Source organism: Nyctereutes procyonoides, unplaced genomic scaffold (assembly GCF_905146905.1).
Source record: "Nyctereutes procyonoides isolate TBG_1078 unplaced genomic scaffold, NYPRO_anot_genome, whole genome shotgun sequence".
Lineage (NCBI taxonomy): Eukaryota > Metazoa > Chordata > Mammalia > Carnivora > Canidae > Nyctereutes > Nyctereutes procyonoides.
Window position 1 is genome coordinate 6040124 of NW_026575045.1, and position 19240 is coordinate 6059363.

Below are 19240 nucleotides of genomic sequence, written 5' to 3' on the forward strand. Positions count from 1 at the left end.
TGGGATTCGATCCCAGGTCTCCAGGATCGCGCCCTGGGCCAAAGGCAGGCGCCAAACCGCTGCGCCACCCAGGGATCCCTAAATAGAAACTTCTAAAACAGGCAAAGAGAAAAAAAATACAGAGCAGAATATCCAAGAACTATGAGACAACTGCAAAAGGTATTACAGATACATAACGGGAATATCAGAAAGAGAAGAAAAAAAGAAAAGCATGGAAGAAATATTTGAAGCAATAACGACTGCAAAATTTCCACAAATTAACTCAAACCATAGCTGTGGGAAGCTCAAAGAACACCAAGCAGGAATAATGACTAAAAAGAAAGAGAGAAACAAAAATGCTCACCTGGGCATACCATATTCAAACTGCAGAAAATCAAAGATTAAAAAAATCTTGGGGGATCCCTGGGTGGCGCAGCGGTTTAGTGCCTGCCTTTGGCCCAGGGCGCGATCCTGGAGACCCAGGATCGAATCCCACGTCGGGCTCCCGGTGCATGGAGCCTGCTTCTCCCTCTGCCTATGTCTCTGCCTCTCTCTCTCTCTCTGTGACTATCATAAATAAATAAAAATTAAAAAAATATATAAAAAAAGTTTAAAAAAAAAATCTTGGGGTACCTGACTGGCTCAGTCAGTTAAGTCTCTGATTCTTGATCTCAACTCAGGTTTTGATCTCAGGGTCATGAGTTCAAGACATGAATTTGGCTCCATGTCCATTACTTAAAAAAATAAATAAGTAATAAAATAAAAAATAAACTTAAAAAATCTTGAAAGAGGCCCAAGGAAGAAAACACCTTACCTGTAGAGGAACAAAGATTAGAATTACCCCCAACTTCTCTTCAGAAACCATGCAAGCTAGTGAAGTGGGGTGAAATATTTCAAGAGTTGAGAGGGAAAAAACAAAATAAAACAAAACAAAATACCAGACTGAATTCTGTGCCCTGCAAAATTATTCTTCAAAAGTGAAAAATAAATCAAGACCTCAAACAGAAACTGAGGAAATTAGTTGCCAATAAATCTACTTTGCAAGAAATATTAAAAGAGCTTCTTCAGAGAGAAGACAAATGATCTAGGTTAGAAACTCAGAAAAAGGAAGAAGATTAGAGAAAGAATAAGTGAAAGTAAAAAAAAATTTTTTTCTTTTCTTATTCTTAGTTTATCTAACAGGTTTGGTCACAAAACACAGTGTAACAAATTTAAAAGAATAGAAATCATACAATGTATGCTATCAGATCACACTGGAATTAAACCATAGAATCAGTAACAGAAAAATAGCTGGAAAATTCTATAATACTTGAAGCGTAAACAGTCTACTTGTAAATAATACATGGGGCAGACAGCAGTTTAACCCCGCCTTCAGCCCAGGGTGCGATCCTGGAGACCTGGGATCAAGTCTGACGTCAGGCTCCCTGCCTGGAGCCTGCTTCTCCCTCTGCCAGTGTCTGTGCCTCTCTCTCTCTCTCTCTCTCTGTGTCTCATGAATAAATAAATAAAATCTTAAAAAAAATACATAAGGCAGAGAAAGAATCTCAAGAGAAACTGAAAATATTTGAACTAAATTTAAAGAAAAACATAATTTGTCAAAATTTGTAGATGCAGCAAAAGCAGTACTTGGAGGGAAATTTATAGTACTAAATGCATATATGAGAAAAGAAGAAAGATCTCAAATCGATAATTTAAGCTTCCACCTTACAAAACTAGAAAAGGAAAAGCAAATTAAATCCAAAGTAAGCAAAAGAAAATAGATAATAAAAACTAAAGAGAAAATCAATGAAAATAAAAATGAAAATGAAAACAGGAAATCAACAGAGAAAACAAGGAAACCAAAAGCTGGCTCTTTGAAAATAAATGAAATTGATAAACTCACAGCCAGGTCAACTAAGAAAAACAAGAGAGGATACAAATTACTGATATCAGGAAAAAAAAAAAAAGAGGGAACATCACTACAGATTCCTTGGATGATAAAAGGACAAAAAGGAATACTACACAACTCTATGCCCATATATTTGATAACCTAGAAGAAATGAACCAATTCCCTAAAAGATATAATCTGCCAAAACTCATGCAAGAAGAAATAGACAATTTACATAAGCCTATTCTATTAAAGAATTTGAATCAATAACAACCTTCCAAAACAGAAAGCACCAGGAGACAGGAAAGATAATCTAAATCAGTATTCTTCAAGGCAGGATCCACAAAATAGTGCTGGCTCACAAACTATTTGTTACAGTCTGAGATAAGATAACTAGAGAAACTGAAAGTGTTTAGAATAATCATAGGAATTAAACATTTTTACAAAATCTGTGCACTGAAAGTGTTTAGAATAATCATAGGAATTAAACATTTTTACAAAATCTGTGCACTGAAAGTGTTTAGAATAATCATAGGAATTAAACATTTTTACAAAATCTGTGCACATCATCAGTAGAGTCATCTCACTGAACATGGTATATACCAATTAAATTATCGTTGAACTTGTGAGTTAAAAACCATATAGTGAGCTGCACAATTTTTTAAAAAGATTTTATTTATTTTTATTCATGAGAATACACAGAGAGGAGAGAGAAAGGCAGAGACACTGGCAGAGGGAGAAGCAGGCTCCAGGCAGGGAGCCTGACATTGGACTTGATCCCAGGTCTCCAGAATCACCCTGGGCTGAAGGCGGCGCTAAACCACTGAGTCACCCTGGGCTGCCCGAGCTGCACAGTCTTGAGCAGTAAAATCACATATTGCTTTATGATGAACTAGAAATTATTTCTTTTTTCTTAAAGATTTTATTTATTTATTTATTTATTTGACAGAGAGAGAGAGAGAGAGCACACAAGCTGGGGGAGGGGTCAAAGGGGAGGGAGATGCAGATTACCCATGAAGCAGGAAACCCAATACTGGGCTCGATCCCAGGACCCTGGAATCATGACCCGAGCTGAAGGCAGACACTTAACCAACTAAGTCAGGTGTCCCTAGAAATTATTTCTTAAAAGGAGAAGTTTTTCCATCACAGATAGCTTGAGAAGCCCTGATCTAGAAGAAAAGATGCCCCAGACATTAATTACTGCTAAACTTTTCCTCCATCTTGGAGCCAAGCCAATCTGCCACTGACCTCTTCCTGGCGTGGAACACATTCTGAACATGCAGACCCAAACAAACTCAGGTGTGCAGCTGCTTGTGGAGACCATTATGCAGGACTTGAGAACTGGCCGAGAATTGACTGGTTCACAGGTATATGTTAGATTGGGGCTGAGTGTCTCCTCTTCTCAGAACTGGGAACACTGAAACACTGAACACCTCCATCCTAAAAAAGTTATAAGGGAAGCGATTCCAATTCCTATCAATGTTTTCATTTTTCTTAATCAAGAAATAAGGTAATAATGTATGGCAAAAGCAAAAGTCCCATAGATAAGAGCTTAAGGGAACATCTTAAATGTCCTATTTTGGGGAAATGGTCCTTAATCAAGTGATCTATTAAAAACATTTCCTCTTAGCTGCATCACGGATTTAGTTTCTTTTTAAGAGCTTTTTTAGAGTGTGAGCTGCCTAGCTATCTAGCTGTGGCCTAGCTGGCTGTCTATTTTTACTTCAAAACCTGAGACTTATAAAATCAGTATGGATACCCCTCACTCTTTTTTATAACCACTCACCACAGTCTATTGTATCAGGCCTCATATTGATTAGAATTGATGTTTTAATTTTTAAAGACATTCTCAGCTTTAGACTTTAGTCTTTGTATCCTCGACCCCACGTTCAATAAATGTCTCTTCATTTTCTGTGGCCCTTCAAAAGGTGGTGCACAGGTGCTCCTGAAAACACTCAATTACTATCTATGTGTCTGATAAATTGTGACTGGCCCTCATTCAACATTATCAAGTAATTATGTGTCAGGTACTAAGCAAAGTGCTTAGTGTAAGAGGGGCTTCATGGGTTGTCTTGGTTCTAAGTAATGGATGAGTATTATAATTCTCACCAAAACTAAAGGGGAAGCCAGGCAAACTAAAAGGTACTTCCTGATAGACTACCAAGTTGCTACCCATTATACAGTTCCTATATTTGAAACAGTGGTAACTCTAGAAAGACCAAATACCTAATTTCTTTATGAGAGCAAGAATGGCCCCATAGTAAACAATGAGCTGACTGTAAGATATGCGAAGACTAGAATGAAATTTTTTTTAATTTTTATTTATTTATGATAGTCACAGAGAGAGAGAGAGAGAGAGAGAGAGAGAGAGAGAGGCAGAGACACAGGCAGAGGGAGAAGCAGGCTCCATGCACCGGGAGCCCGACGTGGGATTCGATCCCAGGTCTCCAGGATCACACCCTGGGCCAAAGGCAGGCGCTAAACCGCTGCGCCACCCAGGGATCCCCTAGAATGAAATTTTATGTATGACTAAAACCCCCCAACATCTACTACAGCGCTGTACATAGAGGGCACTCTTTCAGTTATTATCCTGGAGAATATATCACCCCAAACTTAGTGGCATAAAAATATAACTACTCATTTATGCTCACAGGTTCTGTGGGTACTGCAGGGACAGCTTGTGTCTGCCCTATGATCCCTGAGGCCTCAGCCTAGAGGAATGGAGGATGTGTGGTGTGACTCAGTGGAGGGGGTTGGCAATGTCTGAACACTTGGTCACTTGGACATGTAGAGGTCAACGCCAGCTGTCAGCTAGGAACCTACACATGGCTCTCCGTGGAGATGCTTGGGCTTCCCTTCATCATGGTTGTTGGATTTTTAAGAGTAATTGTCCTAAAGAAAATCAGGTGGAAGTCCTTAATGATCCAGCTTCAGAAGTCACACAGGGTTACTTCTACAGTAGTCACAAACCTGCCCCGTTTCAAGGAAAAAGGGCACAGACCTCCATCTCTTGATGTCAGAGGGGAGGGGGCCGGGATGTATCAAAATCACATTATAAGAGCAGCATGTTGGATGGGAGATAATATTGCAACTGTCTTTGGAAAGGAAAATCTACCACAAGTATGGAATTATCAATGAATGACTAAATTGTATCACCAATGAGCACCAGCGCTTCTCTCAAATATTGGAGCTCTTCTTTGAGAACACAATGTGCTTGCACTTGACGTCAAACAAGCCCCTATGATTTGTTTTGGCCAAGGAAATATGGATAGAAGCGACCGGCGTAACTTACTGCAGGCAGCATTGGCAGTTGATCCTCATCATTCACAGATTCCGTATTTGCCAGTTCACTGACTTGTTGGTAGGTGTTTCGAACTTCAAAAGCAATACTCAGAGCACCGTCTCGGTCACTAGTGGACATCTACGTGTAGAGCAGCGAGGAGTTCTGGCCACCGGTTGCACACGTTCCCAGCTGAGGTCAAATAAGGTGGGGCTCTGCCCTCTAGTTTCAGCTCTCATACAGTGAACGAGTGTCCTTTTTGCAGTCTGTTTAGTTCCATGTTTTTTGCATGTTCGTGCTTCTTGTTGATTTTGTTGCTTAAAATGGCCTTCAATCATAACACTGAAGTGCTACCTCCTATGCCTAAGTGCAGGAAGGCTGGGATGTACCTTTTGGAGTAGATAATATGTGTCATATAAGCTTCATTAAAGTATGAGTTGGTTATGAGTTCAATGTCAATGAATCAAAATAATCAACAGCATCTCTTAAATAAGGTATCTTTATACAATAACTCATATAAAACAAGGTTATGGAGTGATTGGCAAAAAATGTGGCCAGAGGCTCACAGGAACCTAACTCTGTATTTCCTCCAGAAGCAATAGTTCAGTACTCATTAATTCAACGTGCATGGTGACTTTACAGAATAAAGCTTCTGCAAATAATGAGAATCTGCTGGGGTTCCTGCTGCAGGGCTCTGCAGGGCTCTCTTCCCCTGGCTGGGGTGAAGTGGAGACACCTGTTGTTAGAACCGAGCCACACTGCACCACCAAATGTGCTGTAAAGCTTAGACTACCTTCTTCATAATGTCATACATTCATTAAGTGTGAGTTAATAGAACAATTTTACCATAATTAATCAACAAGAAAACTAGCTAGATTATTTTGACATATGGATATAAAACTTGAGCCTTCTGAATTTCATTAAATTTATTCTAACTGAAATCCCATTATTTTGAAACAAATCATTTTTCCCCTCCTTCTGTTCTTTTACATGACTAATTATCACCTTATAAATATAGATAACTCAGCTGAGTCACCTGCTGTTATCTTTGTTAATTGTACATTCCACACCCTATTAAATGAATGTCTCCAAATTTAGCCTCAGTTCTTCTACAAAGAAAATGCTCCTCCACCCCAAAAGGCATCAATCACTGTAAAAGGTACTCTGCAGATGGAAAAAACAACAGAAATCTTAAAGAACAATGTAAATTATTTCCTTTTCTCTTAAAGCTTTTCACAACATAAAATTACATTCCCAACTTTGTAAAGTCACCTAAGCAGTGGATCACATGTTATAGAAGTTAAAAGAGTCAGGCTGTTTTTAAAATTTCAGTCAAAATTCATTATTCAGTCTTCACTAAATAATTCAAACATAACTCAGCATAATAATAGATTTGATACAAACACTGGCAAGTGTTCATGTGTCCATAGGCCACCATACTCATTAGGGCAAGGACGGGCAAAGGAAAAAGAGAACCTCAGTTGCTTTAAAGCAGCAGGACTACACAATGGGATATTCTTCAGCAATAAAAAAGAATGAAACACTGATACAAGGTACAACATGGATGACTCTCGAAAACATTACACTACGAGGAAGATGTCGGTCACAAAAGAACACGTTATATTCCACTTATGTGAAGTGTCCAGAATAGACAGATCCACAGGAATAGCAAGTAAACTAGTGATTGCCAGGGGCTGAGAGGTGTTGGGGATTGGGAGTGACTGCTAAATTGTGAGGGGTTTCTTTTTGGATTGATGGAATGTTCTGGAATTAGTGATAGTGTTTGTACGACATACTGACCATACTAAAACCCACTGAATCGCACGCTTTCAAATGGTGAATTTTATGCTATGTGAATTGTATCTCAAAAAAAATTTAAAAAAAAACTTTTTTTTACACCAGGCACACACAATAGGATGACTATAATCAAAAAGCCAGATGTCAACAAGCGTTGGCGAGGATATGGAGAAACACAATGTTCACACGCCGCTGATGTAAATGTAACAGTGCACCACCCACTTTAAAAGACAGTCTGCTGTTCCTCAAAAAGTTAAATATAGTGTTACCATTTGACCAGCAATCCCACTCCTAGGAAATCACTCAGGAGAAATGAGAATTTTCTACACAGAAACCTGTATACAAATATTTATGGCAGCATGATTCATAATAGCCAAAAGGTTGAACGAATCCAATGTCCATCAACTGATGAAAAATATTTATCCAGTGGAATGTTTTCAGCTACAAAAAGGAATGAAGTACTGACACATGCTACACAACACGGATGAAACTTGAAATATTTTGCTCAGTAAAAGAAGCCAGCAATAGAGGACCACAGGCTGTATGCTATATGGTCTGTATGCTCGCATCCCCCCAAAACTCGTATTTTGAGAAACAAATGCTCAAGGCGATGGCATTAGGAGATGGGGCCTTTGGGAGGTGATTAGGTCAGGAGGACAGACTCCCTCATAAATGGGATTCGTGCCCCTATAAAAGAGGCCAGAGAAAGCTGCCTTTCCTCTTCGACCTTGTAAGGACACCACCCGCAGTGTGTCACCAGGAGAAGGGCCTGCACCTAACTTGTGAGTGTCCTGATCTTGGACTTCTAGCCTCCAGAACCTTGAGAAATAAGCTTCTGTTGTTTATAAGCCACCAGTCTGTGATATTTTGTTACAGCAGCCTCACAGGTTAAGACACTGTATTAGCTCATTTATATGAAATGTCAGAATAAGCAAACCTGTAGAGAAAGAGGGCAGATTAGAAGCTGCCTAGGACTTGGGGATGTGGAATTGAGGAATGACGGCTAAAGGGGGGGGGGGGCAATGTTCTAAAATTGATGGTAGTGATGGTTGCACAAGTGTAAATATACCAACAACCACTGAATGGTACCCATGCAATGGGTGAATTTTATGGTACATCAATTATATTTCAATAAATCTCTTAGGAAAAATAAAGAATAAATCTAGCCAAAAAAGTTTTAAAGGCACCAGAGTCCTGTCGCTGGACTCCCCCCGTTTCTCTGCCCCCCTTTTAACCTTCCTCCCCGCCGCCTGATAGTTCCAGTGGGACCAGCTTAGAGGTTCTGGGGTCATGTCAGGGAAAGGTCAATCCAGCGGGACCGCGGAGAGCCTCTCCAGGCAGGACTGTCGCCCCATCTGCCTCCTCCCGCGCTCGGCCACCTCCGCAGCCCCGGCCGGTCCCGGGTCCCGGGTCCCGAGCCAGCCGGCGCCGGAGCTCCGGGCGGCGGGCGGCCCTAAGGCGGAGCCCGGGGCGGGCGCGCAGGCTCCCTCCCGCCTCCGCCGAGGGCACCCGGGGCGCCGGCCCGCGCTCACGCCGCTGCCGGGACAAGCCGGCTCTGCAGAAGCGGCTCCCCGCGCGGGTGGAGCCGCCGAGAGGTTCCCAAACCGGTTCCACCAGGACCCCGGCAGCCGCGCTCATCCTTCACCCACGCCCCGGGCTCCCGGCGTGGACACCTCTGCGCGCCTCTTAATCTAAAAACTAGGCGGAGGGCGCGCAGGGACCCCCAAAGGGCGCGGGGCCCAAGCGGACCCTGCCGCCCGGTCGGCGGCCCTCGCGGTCGCAGCGCCCCCGCCCGGCCCCGGAGGGCTCCCGCGGCCTCGGCTCCCCGGAGCGGGGGAGGGCGGCGCGGCGGCGGGTGACCGGGGCGCGGGGCGCGGGGCGCGGGGCCGGCACTCCGGGAGCGGGGCGCGCGCCGCGGGCGGCCCTTGGCGGCTCGGCTCGCCTCGCCAGCCTCCCCCGAGCGTCGGCGCCGCCCATGGCCGAGCGGCCGGAGCCCGAGCCCGCGGCGGCCGAGCGCGCGGACGCCCGAGCCGTGGAGACGCCGGGCTGGACGGCGCCGGAGGACGCGGGCCCCCAGGTAGGCGCCCCCGCGGGCGAGGGCGAGGGCGAGGGCGAGGGCGGGGCGGGCCGGCGACTTGCAGTGGGGCCGGCGGGTCCCGCAGATGGAAGCAAAAAGGACAATTTTGAAAGTTGCTTGGGCCCCCAGCTCCGTTCCGGCCCCGATGGGTCGCTTGGCCGGAGCCCTACGTGACGGCTACATCTCAGTTCCCACTGGCCACAGCGCAGTTTCTTTTGAGGTTAAAAAAGAGAAAAGGAAGTGATCAGTGATCGGGTCCAGGGCCCGCGGTGGGAGCCTCCGGCCCCGAGGACGTCACAGGTGCCGGGTCCTCACGCGAACAGAGCCCGGCGACCCCGGCGCCTCCAGGTCTCTAATCCAAGGACCCGAGCCTGGGGGAGGGGCGCCCGGGGCTGCGGGCCGCAGTCAGGGGCCTGTCCAGGTGGACCCGACCTCGGGCCCCTGCGCCGTCGCCTTTCTCGTCCTGCCCTTTCAGAATGACTCCCTCGGGCTTCTCTGTTGCGTTTTAGCCGGGAAGTTACGAGATCCGGCGCTATGGACCCGCCAAGTGGGTGAGCACGTCCGTGGAGTCCCTGGACTGGGATGCGGCCATCCAGACGGGTTACGCAAAGCTGAACAGCTACATGAAAGGCAAAAATGAGAAAGGTGAAGACAGTAAGACAGTGTACCTCGTAATTATGTGTACGGTGTGGTCGAGTCCCCGGGCTTATTCTTGCGTTTTAGCTTATTAAAGAGATATATATATATATATATATATATTTAAGAGATGATTAAAGAAAAATCATGAGATCGTCGAAGACTTCATGTTTGAGGACAGGGCCTCGCCTCAGGACGCTTAGAGCCCAGAGGAGGGCAGGTGCTTTTCAGCCTCTGTTCCGTGTTTCCGCTGGACGAGCCAGGGGCCTCCGTGCAACCAGCCTTAGGGCATTTTCCTGGCTAATGCTTTGAGGTAATTTGGTGACTGGTAAGTTAAGAGTCATCAGGAGGCAGGAAGGTAGGAAGAGCACAAGATCAGGTCTCAAGACATCTGGTTCTGGCTCTGACTCTGTTTATGTTTTAGCAGGTCATTTAACCTGTGGGATCTCAGGTTCTGAACTGTAAAAAAAAAAAATAAAGGACAGACTGGTCTATACAATCTTGAATTTTCCCTCCCATCCCTAAAGCTAGAATTTATTATTAACCAAAAGTATCAATAGTACAGAAAGTGTTTAATGTGGCCAGTGGATAACTGAATCATTTTGCTCTTATTTTTTCATGATGAAAATGATCTCAAAGGTAAATTTTATGTCAGTGGCATAAAGTCAGTCAGGAAACCTGGATCAAAAAATGATAGGTTAAGTTTTTAGAAGTCATCGTAAATATACTAAATCTGCTTTCACGCTCTTTTCCTGGTCTTTTATGGTCCAGAGATGAAGATAAAGATGACAGCTCCAGTGACAAGCCTCGTGGAGCCCGGTTCAGGTCCTTTTAGTGAGTCTATCATTACCATTTCCCTGTACATCCCCTCTGAGCAGCAACCCGATCCGCCACGGCCTTCAGAGTCAGGTGTCTTCATTGAAGACAGAGCTGAGATGACTGTGTTTGTACGGTAAGTGGTAGATAATTTATAGCCCTGCGGACTGCGAGCTGGCCTTGCCTGCACTCAGTTTCGCTCCTATGCAGTTTCCGCAGGCTTTCACCCTTCCATAAAGAAAGAGGTCTAGGGCATTCTCCAGTGGTTTCCTGCTGGCTTAGTTTTATATGTTTCTGAGGGTCTGCTGCCAGATATAATCAACTCATTTAATAAAGAGTTTGTTGATTACCTTCCACACAAATAAGACACAATGCACATTATTCTCAAAAAAAAAAAAAGTAAAAAAAAAAAAAGAGGGGGCAAGGCTGCCCTTATCTGCCATGGAGGTAAACCTGAGCAAAAACCCTGCCACACAGTGTGCAGTACCCCCCCTCCCAGCTTTTAGGCTCTGTTAGCCCCAACCTCCCCCTCCCCCGCCCCGTGGTCCCCAGCTCCCAGCTCCTCATCGCCCCTGTTCATTGGCTGGTTCCTTTGTACCCTTTCAGACTTCCCTACCTGTTTGTCTCATTCCCTAAATTCTCTCTGTTGAAATTTAAACCACGCACAGAACATGATGACAGTCTCATACTGAAGTCGCTTTATTCCCTTCTCCCCCTCTTGGCACCACCAGCCTGCTAAAGGTCTCTGTCTCCCCCGTGCTCCTCACACCGCCACTCCTCAGTCTGGGAGAACCCAGGCCACCTCCTCGGAACCGTTGTCCTCATCACCCTCAGCAGTGCCCCTGCCTGTGCCGCATCACGGCACCCCTTGCCCGTGTGACCCCCGCAGCCTACATGTGCTGACCAATCTGTTCTCCTGATACTCATTCCTCCCCTGAAGTCTCAGAATGTCCCCCCTCCTCCCATTCCTCTCTCTGTTGAGAGAAGTGCTGTCGACCCACCACACTGACCGTCCCGTCATAGCAGCCTTGCTCTGGGTGATCTGTTTATAAAGCTTTCACTACATGTGTCCAGTGACTCTCAAATTTAGTGTTTCCAGCCCAGATTGCCCGACTTGCCAGACATTTCCACATGAGGTAAGTGGGGATTAAACTCAACAGCTCTACAAATGAGCGACGCCCCGATTCCCAATTTGTGTGGGCAGTGATCTTATAGTGCCTTCCCAGCAAGGACCTCCCAGGTCACCATCAACGCACTCTTTCCTGACAACTGGTCTCCTGGGAAGTGATCCATGAATCTACTTTTCTGCCCTTCCCTGTGACTTCCTCCGAACCTCATCTCCTAGGAACCACACCTCAGTCATCTTTGTATATCCCACAATGCTTGGCGCGACGCCTGATGCTCAGGAGATGATCGGATGGCTAGTCATCTTGGGCCTTGACTGTTCTGCTCCAGTGGCCTCCCAACTGTTGGGAGTAACCTGCCTGCCATTCTCTTCCTCTCACGCTCCACCCCGGAACCCATGCTCTTCCTTACTACTACAGCAGCAAAACAAGAACCCCAACCTTTACTTCACTAAAAATCTCTGTGACTTTCCACTTGCTTCAGGGTGAAGTTGAGATGGTTCACAGGGCCTTCTCTACAGTGGCCCAGCCTTGTCTCCCCACTAGTTATGTTCCACTGACCTCCCCACCCCTCACTGACCTGTGCATGTTGTGCCACGGCTCTCTTTTTTCTCAAGTTTGTATTTAAATCCCAGTTACTTAACATACAGCACAGTATCCATTTAGGGCGATTCAGCACTTCCACACATCACCCGAAGCTCATCACTCATCACGACAAGTGCCCTCCTTCTTCCGCCTCATCTCCTCCACCCACCCCCTCAACCCGCCTCCCCTCTGATGACCACCATGTGTTCTCTATGGTTAAGAGTCTGTTTCTTGGTTTGCCTCTCTTTTTTTTTTTTAACCTTTGCTCATTCGTTTTTTTCTTAAATTCCACAGATGGGTGAAGTCATATGGTGTTTGTCTTTCTCTGACTGACTTTTGTTTAGCATAATAGTCTCTAGGTCCATACATGTCATTGAAAATGACAAGATTTCATTCTTTTAATAGCTGAGTAGTATTCCATCGCATATATGTAGCACATCTTCTTTACCTATCATCGGACACTTGGGCTGTTTCCATGTTTTGGCTGTTGTAGATAAAGCTGCTGTAAACATCATGGTGCATGTATCCCTTTGAATTAGCATTTTTTAAAATTTTTACTTATTTATTTATTTGAGAGAGAGATAGAGACAGAGAGTGGGGGAGGGGCAGAGGGAGGAGCAGACTCTCCGCTGAGCAGGAAGCCCCATGTGGGGCCCAATCCCAGAACTCTGGGATCATGACCCAAGCCTAAGACAAATGCTTAACTGACTAAGCCACCCAGGTACCCTTGAGTTAGTATTTTGGATTCTTTAGGTATATTTCCAGTAGTGTGATTGCTAGGTCATAGAGTAGCTCTATTTTTAACTTCTTGAGGAACCTTCATACTGTTTTTTGCAGTGGCTGCACCAACTTGCATTCCCCCAACAGTGCATGAGGGGTTCCCTTTTTCCGTATCCTCACCAACACCTCTTGTTTCTTGTGTTGATTGTAGCCATTCTGACAGGTGTGAGGTAAGTGATAATGAGCATCTTTTCATGTATCTGTTGGCCATCTGTATGTCTTCTTTGGAGAACTATCTGTTCATGTCTTCTACCCATTTCTAATTGGGTTATTTGGTTTTTGGGTGTTGAATTTTCTAAGTTTTTTGTATGTTTTGGATACTAACCCTTTATTGGATATGTTACTTGCTAATATCTTCTCCCATTCTGTAGGTTGACTTTTCGCTTTGTTGATTGCTTACTTTGCTGTGCATTTTTTTAATTTTGATGTAGTCCCCGTAATTTATTTTTGCTTTTGTTTCCTTTGCCTGAGGAGATATATCTAAATTTTTTTTAAATTTTTATTTATGATAGTCACAGAGAGAGAGGCAGAGACACAGGCAGAGGGAGAAGCAGGCTCCATGCACCGGGAGCCCGATGTGGGATTCGATCCCGGGTCTCCAGGATCGCGCCCTGGGCCAAAGGCAGGCGCCAAACCGCTGCGCCACCCAGGGATCCCCTGAGGAGACATATCTAGAAAGAAGTTGCTATGGGCAATGTAAAGGAAGTTACTGGGTTCTCTTTTAGGATTTTACGGTTTCAAGTCCCGCATTTAGGCCTTCAATTAATTTTGAATCTTTTTGGTGCAAGAAAGTGGTCCAATTTCATTCTTTTCCATGTTGCTGTACAGTTTTCCCAACATCATTTGCTGAAGAGCAATATCCAATATTCCATTGAATATTCTTTCCTCCTTTGTCAAAGAGTAATTGACCATATAATTGTGGGTTCATTTCTGGGTTTTCTATTCTGTTCTGTTGATCTGTGTGTCTATTTTGTGCCAGTGCCCTATTGTTTTCATTATTACAATTTGTAATATAACTTGAGGTCTGGAATTGTGATGCCTCCAGCTTTGCTTTTCTTTTTCAAGGTGGCTTTGGCTGTTTGGGGTCTTTTTTTTATTTTTTAAATTTTTTAAAATTTTTAAAAAAATTTTTTTTAAATTTATTTATGATAGTCAGAGAGAGAGAGAGAAAGAAAGAGAGAGAGAGAGGCAGAGACACAGGCAGAGGGAGAAGCAGGCTCCATGCACCGGGAGCCCGATGTGGGATTCGATCCCGGGTTGCCAGAATCACGCCCTGGGCCAAAGGCAGGCGCCAAACCGCTGCGCCACCCAGGGATCCCTGTTTGGGGTCTTTTATGGATCCATACAAATTTTAGGATTCTTTGATCTAGCTCTGTGAAAAATGCTGCTGATATTTTGATGGGGATTGATTAAATATGTAGATTATTTTGTGTAGTATAGACATTTTAACAATATTTGTTCTCCCAATGCATGAGCATGGAATGTCTTTCCATTTCTTTGTGTGATCTTCAATTTCTCTCACCAGTATTTTATAGTTTTCAGAGTACAGGTCTTTTACAGGTCTTTGATTAGATTAATTCCTAGGTATTTTATGGATTTTGGTGCAGCTGTAAATGGGATTGATTCTTTTATTTCTCTGTCTGCTGCTTCATTATTGGTATGTAGAAATGCAAAGATTTCTGTAAATTGATTTTATATCTTGCAATTTTAGTGAATTCACCTATTAGATCTAAGAGTTTTTCGGTGGAGTCTTTCAGGTTTTCTGTATTTATTATCATGTCATCTGCAAATAGTGAAAGTTTTACTTCTTCCTTGCCAATTTGGATTTTTTTTTAAAGATTTTATTTATTTATTCATGAGATAGAGAGAGAGAGAGGCAGAGACACAGGCAGAGGGAGAAGCAGGCTCCATGCAGGGAGCCCAACGTGGGACTCGATCCCAGGTCTCCAGAATCCTGCCCTGGGCTGAAGGCAGCGCTAAATCGCTGAGCCACTGGTGCTCCCTGGATTTTTTTTTTCTTTTTGTTGTCTGATTGCTGTGGCTAGAACCTTCCACATATCTTTACTTGTGACCTCAGCAGGTTACTCAGATTTCCCTTGCCAAAAGTTCTTCAGCTGTAAAATGTGTAGAGTTATAGTACCTACTTATCTCATAGGTTTGCCATGAACATTAAATGACTTAATTTCTGTAAAATATTTAAAACATGCACATGACCTTACTACTGGTTCTAGCTCTCTCTTGCTCTTCTTCCTGGAGCATCAACTTTCATCCTACAGGACTTGGATTAAATGGTATCTCATCTGTGATGCTGTCCTCATTTCCCCAGTTAGCTAGCCACTCTGTTCTCCTATTATTCTACATTATAAGGATATAGGTACAGACTATAACTTTTTCAAAAATACAGTAACATGGTACTCTGTTTATATCCTGCAGCTCCTAGCAAGACAGTTGTGTGGAAAGCGTCATGTTTGTGTACTGAATAAAGCTGTGAATAGATCATTGTAGAGCAATATGTATTCATAGAACAAAAGATGATTTCTAACTAGGGGGTTCAAAATTTGATTTCAAGGAAGAAATAGGGTCTGAAAGCAAGTTTGCTTTAGGCAGAACATACTAAGAGCTGGTTATTCACCAAGGAAATAATAAACTTAGAAGGCAAATATTTCTTGACATATGGTTCAGAATTATTATCAGTCAATATTCTGAAAATTAGAACAGTTTTATCAATTTATCTTCAATGTTTTATTTCACGTATATGTGCATACATAGATTCCTACACTATTCAATGAGGATTTAAAAGATACTGTGTGCCAGGAACAATCTAGGTGCCTCATGAACATTGTTGAGTGAACTAGACATGGTTTGTACCCTTGAGAGATTCCATCTTACCTGAAGAATGGTAGGACTAATCTTTTCCATTGACACCTCGGTAGTACATCTTATACTAAAGAAGGCATATTGGGAACATTTGCAATTTTCTGTATTTCCTATTCTTAACCTTCAAAATCCAATTCATCGTGTTAACATGTCAGCAGCTCAGCTAGGTCCGTGTGCTGTCATAATTTAACTATGGCTTTTTTTGTTTATATACTTTAAAATCCATACTGAAACTTGCATTCTCTTTTCCCACTTTTTATTTAAATCTTTTGACTGCCTTTTCTTCCCCATCCCCATAGCAACTTCCTAACTGGCTCCTTCCCCCCAGTCTCTTTTCCATATGTCTTTCCCAAATCCTATCAAACTACTTCACTGCTCACCATCCTTCAGAATAATCTCAAAAGGCCTTGAGATGACATACAAGGTTCTTCTTTTCGGCTCTGACTCACCTTTCAGAGCTCGTTTTGGGCCTCACTACGAACATGCTTTATATTCTTGAAATTCTGTTCCTTTTCTTATCCTTCCCCTTTCTCTGCCCAGCAAAACCATTCTCCATTCCAGACCCAACTCAGATGATATCCCTTACCCCTGATTCAGTCATATCGTCAGTGTTCCCAAAGCATATCGATCCTGTCTCTGTCAAATCTCTTCTCAGGATATATATAACAAGCTGCCAAAATGTTCTTCTCTTCCATTAGACTATAAATTCATAGAGTCGAAACTATATCATATTCACCTGTAATGTGGCACCTACCCTTTTCCCAGGGAGGAGAGGGGTGGGGAAATGTTCCATAGAAAATTGAAAATCTGAAAGGGAATCTTCCAAGGGGGTTTCAGTGTGGTCCTCTGACCAGTAGCAGCAGCATTATAGAGATCTTGTTGGGAATGCAGATTCTCAGGCCCCGCCCCAGATCTCCTGAATCTGCATTTTAGCAAGATCCCCACGTGACTTGTATGTGTTTGTTAAAGTCTGAGAAGCAAGAGTTAGAGCATGAGATGGTGAAAGTTCCAAATCTGCCTGCTAGCAGCTGGGATACGTGGCTCTTCCTGGGTCTTGTCTGTGTGATGAGGTCGCACTGGAATGGGAACCACAGGAGGGGAATGGCCCCGGTCAGCGGTTGAAGAGGAGGGCTCGGGAGCTGACCTCCAGCCTTCATGCTATCAGCTTTGTTTTCCAGGCTGACATTTACATCAGTGTGAACATCATTCATGGTTATTTTTCTTTCTCCTTCACAGGGCTTTCGATGGATTCTCTAGTGCTCAAAAGAATCAAGAGCAACTTTTGACACTAGCAAGCATTTTGAGGGAAGAAGGAAAAGTTTTCAATGAGAAGGTTTATTACACCGCAGGCTACAACAGTCCTTTCAACTTGCTTGATGGAAATAATGAAGTGTGGTTGATTGAGAAACATGAACCCCCCAAAGAAAATAAATGAGAAAAAAAACGGGAAGTACCATCGCTTACTGTAGACATCGACACTCTTCTTACACGTAAACTTCAGGTCTAGTAGCTCCACTGAGAGAACTACGATGAATTGAGCTTCTTTCCAAGGTGCCTATTAAAGCTTGAAGCTTTATCTAGATGCGCAGGGAACAGGGGACAGTATTCTAGAAACATGTGAACAGCTCTGAAGGAGTTTGTCTGCAAGGCTCCAGGGAATATCCTATTACTTGACCCTTCTTCACTGCATCACAATCATGTTGCCTTTTCTGACTTGGATTTGTGTCATTTGGATGTTATTCCCTCCAGATATTATCAATAAAAATGTTAAAGAGGCATCCTGTATGGCACGGTGAGGCTGTCAAGCCTTAAGGGGTGAAGTTCGGTTGGCAACAAAAACCGGATTCTTTTGCGCCGGACCCTGTCACATCCCCTTGGGCTCCTCTTCCTTGTCCACCCCCCGCCCCCACTGCACAAGAGAATTCCCAGCAAACCCCAAAGGGTCGATAATATTTCATGGCAGAGAAGAAATTTATGAAGGTAGGGACCTAGATCCTGTTTTGAAACCCAAGAAAGCCATGTTCTTGTGCAAAGGCATGTATACAGACATGTAATTTTAAAATTCACATGCATTATGAAAGTATTTCTTTTAAGACTTTATTTATTATTCACGAGAGACACAGAGAGGCAAAGACACAGGCAGAGGGAGAAGCAGGCTCCCTATGGGGAGCCTGATGTAGAACTCGATCCCAGGACCCCGGGATCACGACCTGAGTGTAAGGCAGATGCTCAACCATTGAACCACCGAGGTGCCCCCTTTTTAAAGTAGTTCATGTAATTCCAGAGGTCATAGAAAAATTATTCTATTTATTGAAAGAATGGATTGCCACAAAATCAAGGAGGTTGAAATCCATGCCTAATTTGTGCTGGAGCATGCTTGTCCTGGAGAAGACAAAGTCACATTCAGATATAACCAGGGGCCAAGGATGTAGGAGCCCCTGGCTCCAGGGCTCCCAAAGGGACCAGCTTCAACCATGCGCCACTGACAAGATCCAAAGGCAAAAAGATGAGTGGTGGTGAAACAAGAAAGGAATTTATTTCAGTGAGGCCAGCACTGGGGAGATAGGGAACTAGCATCTAAAGATGATCTCTAACATGCTGAAAATACTTCCAGGTTTATATAAAGAAAATGTGGGACAAAGGTCGGTGGGTGCATGCAGGTGGGCAGTAAAGGTCAGGTCAATCACTGTCTTGGGGGCAATCACACAGGGTCTTTATTGCCTGAGAGGGTAGTTTCAGTTCCCAGCAGGGGATACTTGGCCCTCCTGGTCTTTTGTCTGAGTTAACAGGCTGGAAAGAATCAATTAAGAAGTACAGACTGAGGTCAAAATGGGGGTAAGTTGAAGTCCCTGTCCCCAGAGGGGAAGCCCATTGCAGGAAAGGCAGAAACTATAGTAACCTCCTAGAGTGTGTTGGTGGGAGGAGTGAAGGAGAAAAGCAGGTTGGTGCTCAGTAACTTCTCCACAATGAATCTTCTTGTGAATGACACAGCTTCCAGTTCCCATCACTGTGTGTCTGCTGAGGCAGAGACCGTGTGATCACTTCTAAGAAGATGTGAGCATCCAGTGGTAAGAGGATGAAGCCAGATGGTGCTAAGTTCCCTCCAACCCCAGTATTATGTGATATTTCTTAAAATTAATCTCCCTAACCTGGATACCTATAATTAGCATAATCCTAGGTCCCCCTAGACCCTCCTATGGGACAATAATTCCCATTTCTCCCTGGCCTGGATTGCTAACCTCGGTAAAGATCTACAGTCAACGGTTTCCATAGCTAACATCTCTGGATTACCTTCTAGGTGCACCATTCTAAGTGCGTCCCCTGAATACCTACGTTCACCCCTCACCTACGTTCACTCTCTGTGTCCCATTCTATCAGCTCCGTTTTGCGGATAAAGACATTGATGCATAGAGATGGTAGGC

General features: G+C 43.9%; 1 protein-coding gene across 2 annotated transcripts; it reads left to right on the plus strand.

The window, feature by feature from the left end:
- Positions 1–8455: 8455 nt before the first annotated feature.
- On the plus strand, positions 8456–17596 carry HEBP2 (heme binding protein 2). Of its 2 annotated transcripts, none has more exons than XM_055324726.1 (4): positions 8456–9000; positions 9510–9645; positions 10408–10470; positions 17055–17226. In XM_055324726.1, exons 1-4 carry the CDS (start codon positions 8899–8901, stop codon positions 17102–17104), a joined length of 351 nt encoding a protein of 116 aa, XP_055180701.1. In that variant the 5' UTR covers positions 8456–8898; the 3' UTR covers positions 17105–17226. The 2 variants fall into 2 exon arrangements, with proteins under 2 accessions (XP_055180701.1, XP_055180700.1); XM_055324725.1 differs by having other exon boundaries at positions 8470–9000; positions 10408–10588; positions 17055–17596.
- Positions 17597–19240: the final 1644 nt, after the last annotated feature.

Bases quoted from the DNA above. Each gene is read 5' to 3' on its own strand.
- HEBP2 (XM_055324725.1), top strand. From the start codon at position 8,899: ATGGCCGAGCGGCCGGAGCCCGAGCCCGCGGCGGCCGAGCGCGCGGAC. The intron at 9,001-9,509 runs GTAGGCGCCCCC...GTTGCGTTTTAG, and splicing joins CGGAGGACGCGGGCCCCCAG to CCGGGAAGTTACGAGATCCG. The intron at 9,646-10,407 runs GTGAAGACAGTA...TTTATGGTCCAG, and splicing joins GAAAGGCAAAAATGAGAAAG to AGATGAAGATAAAGATGACA.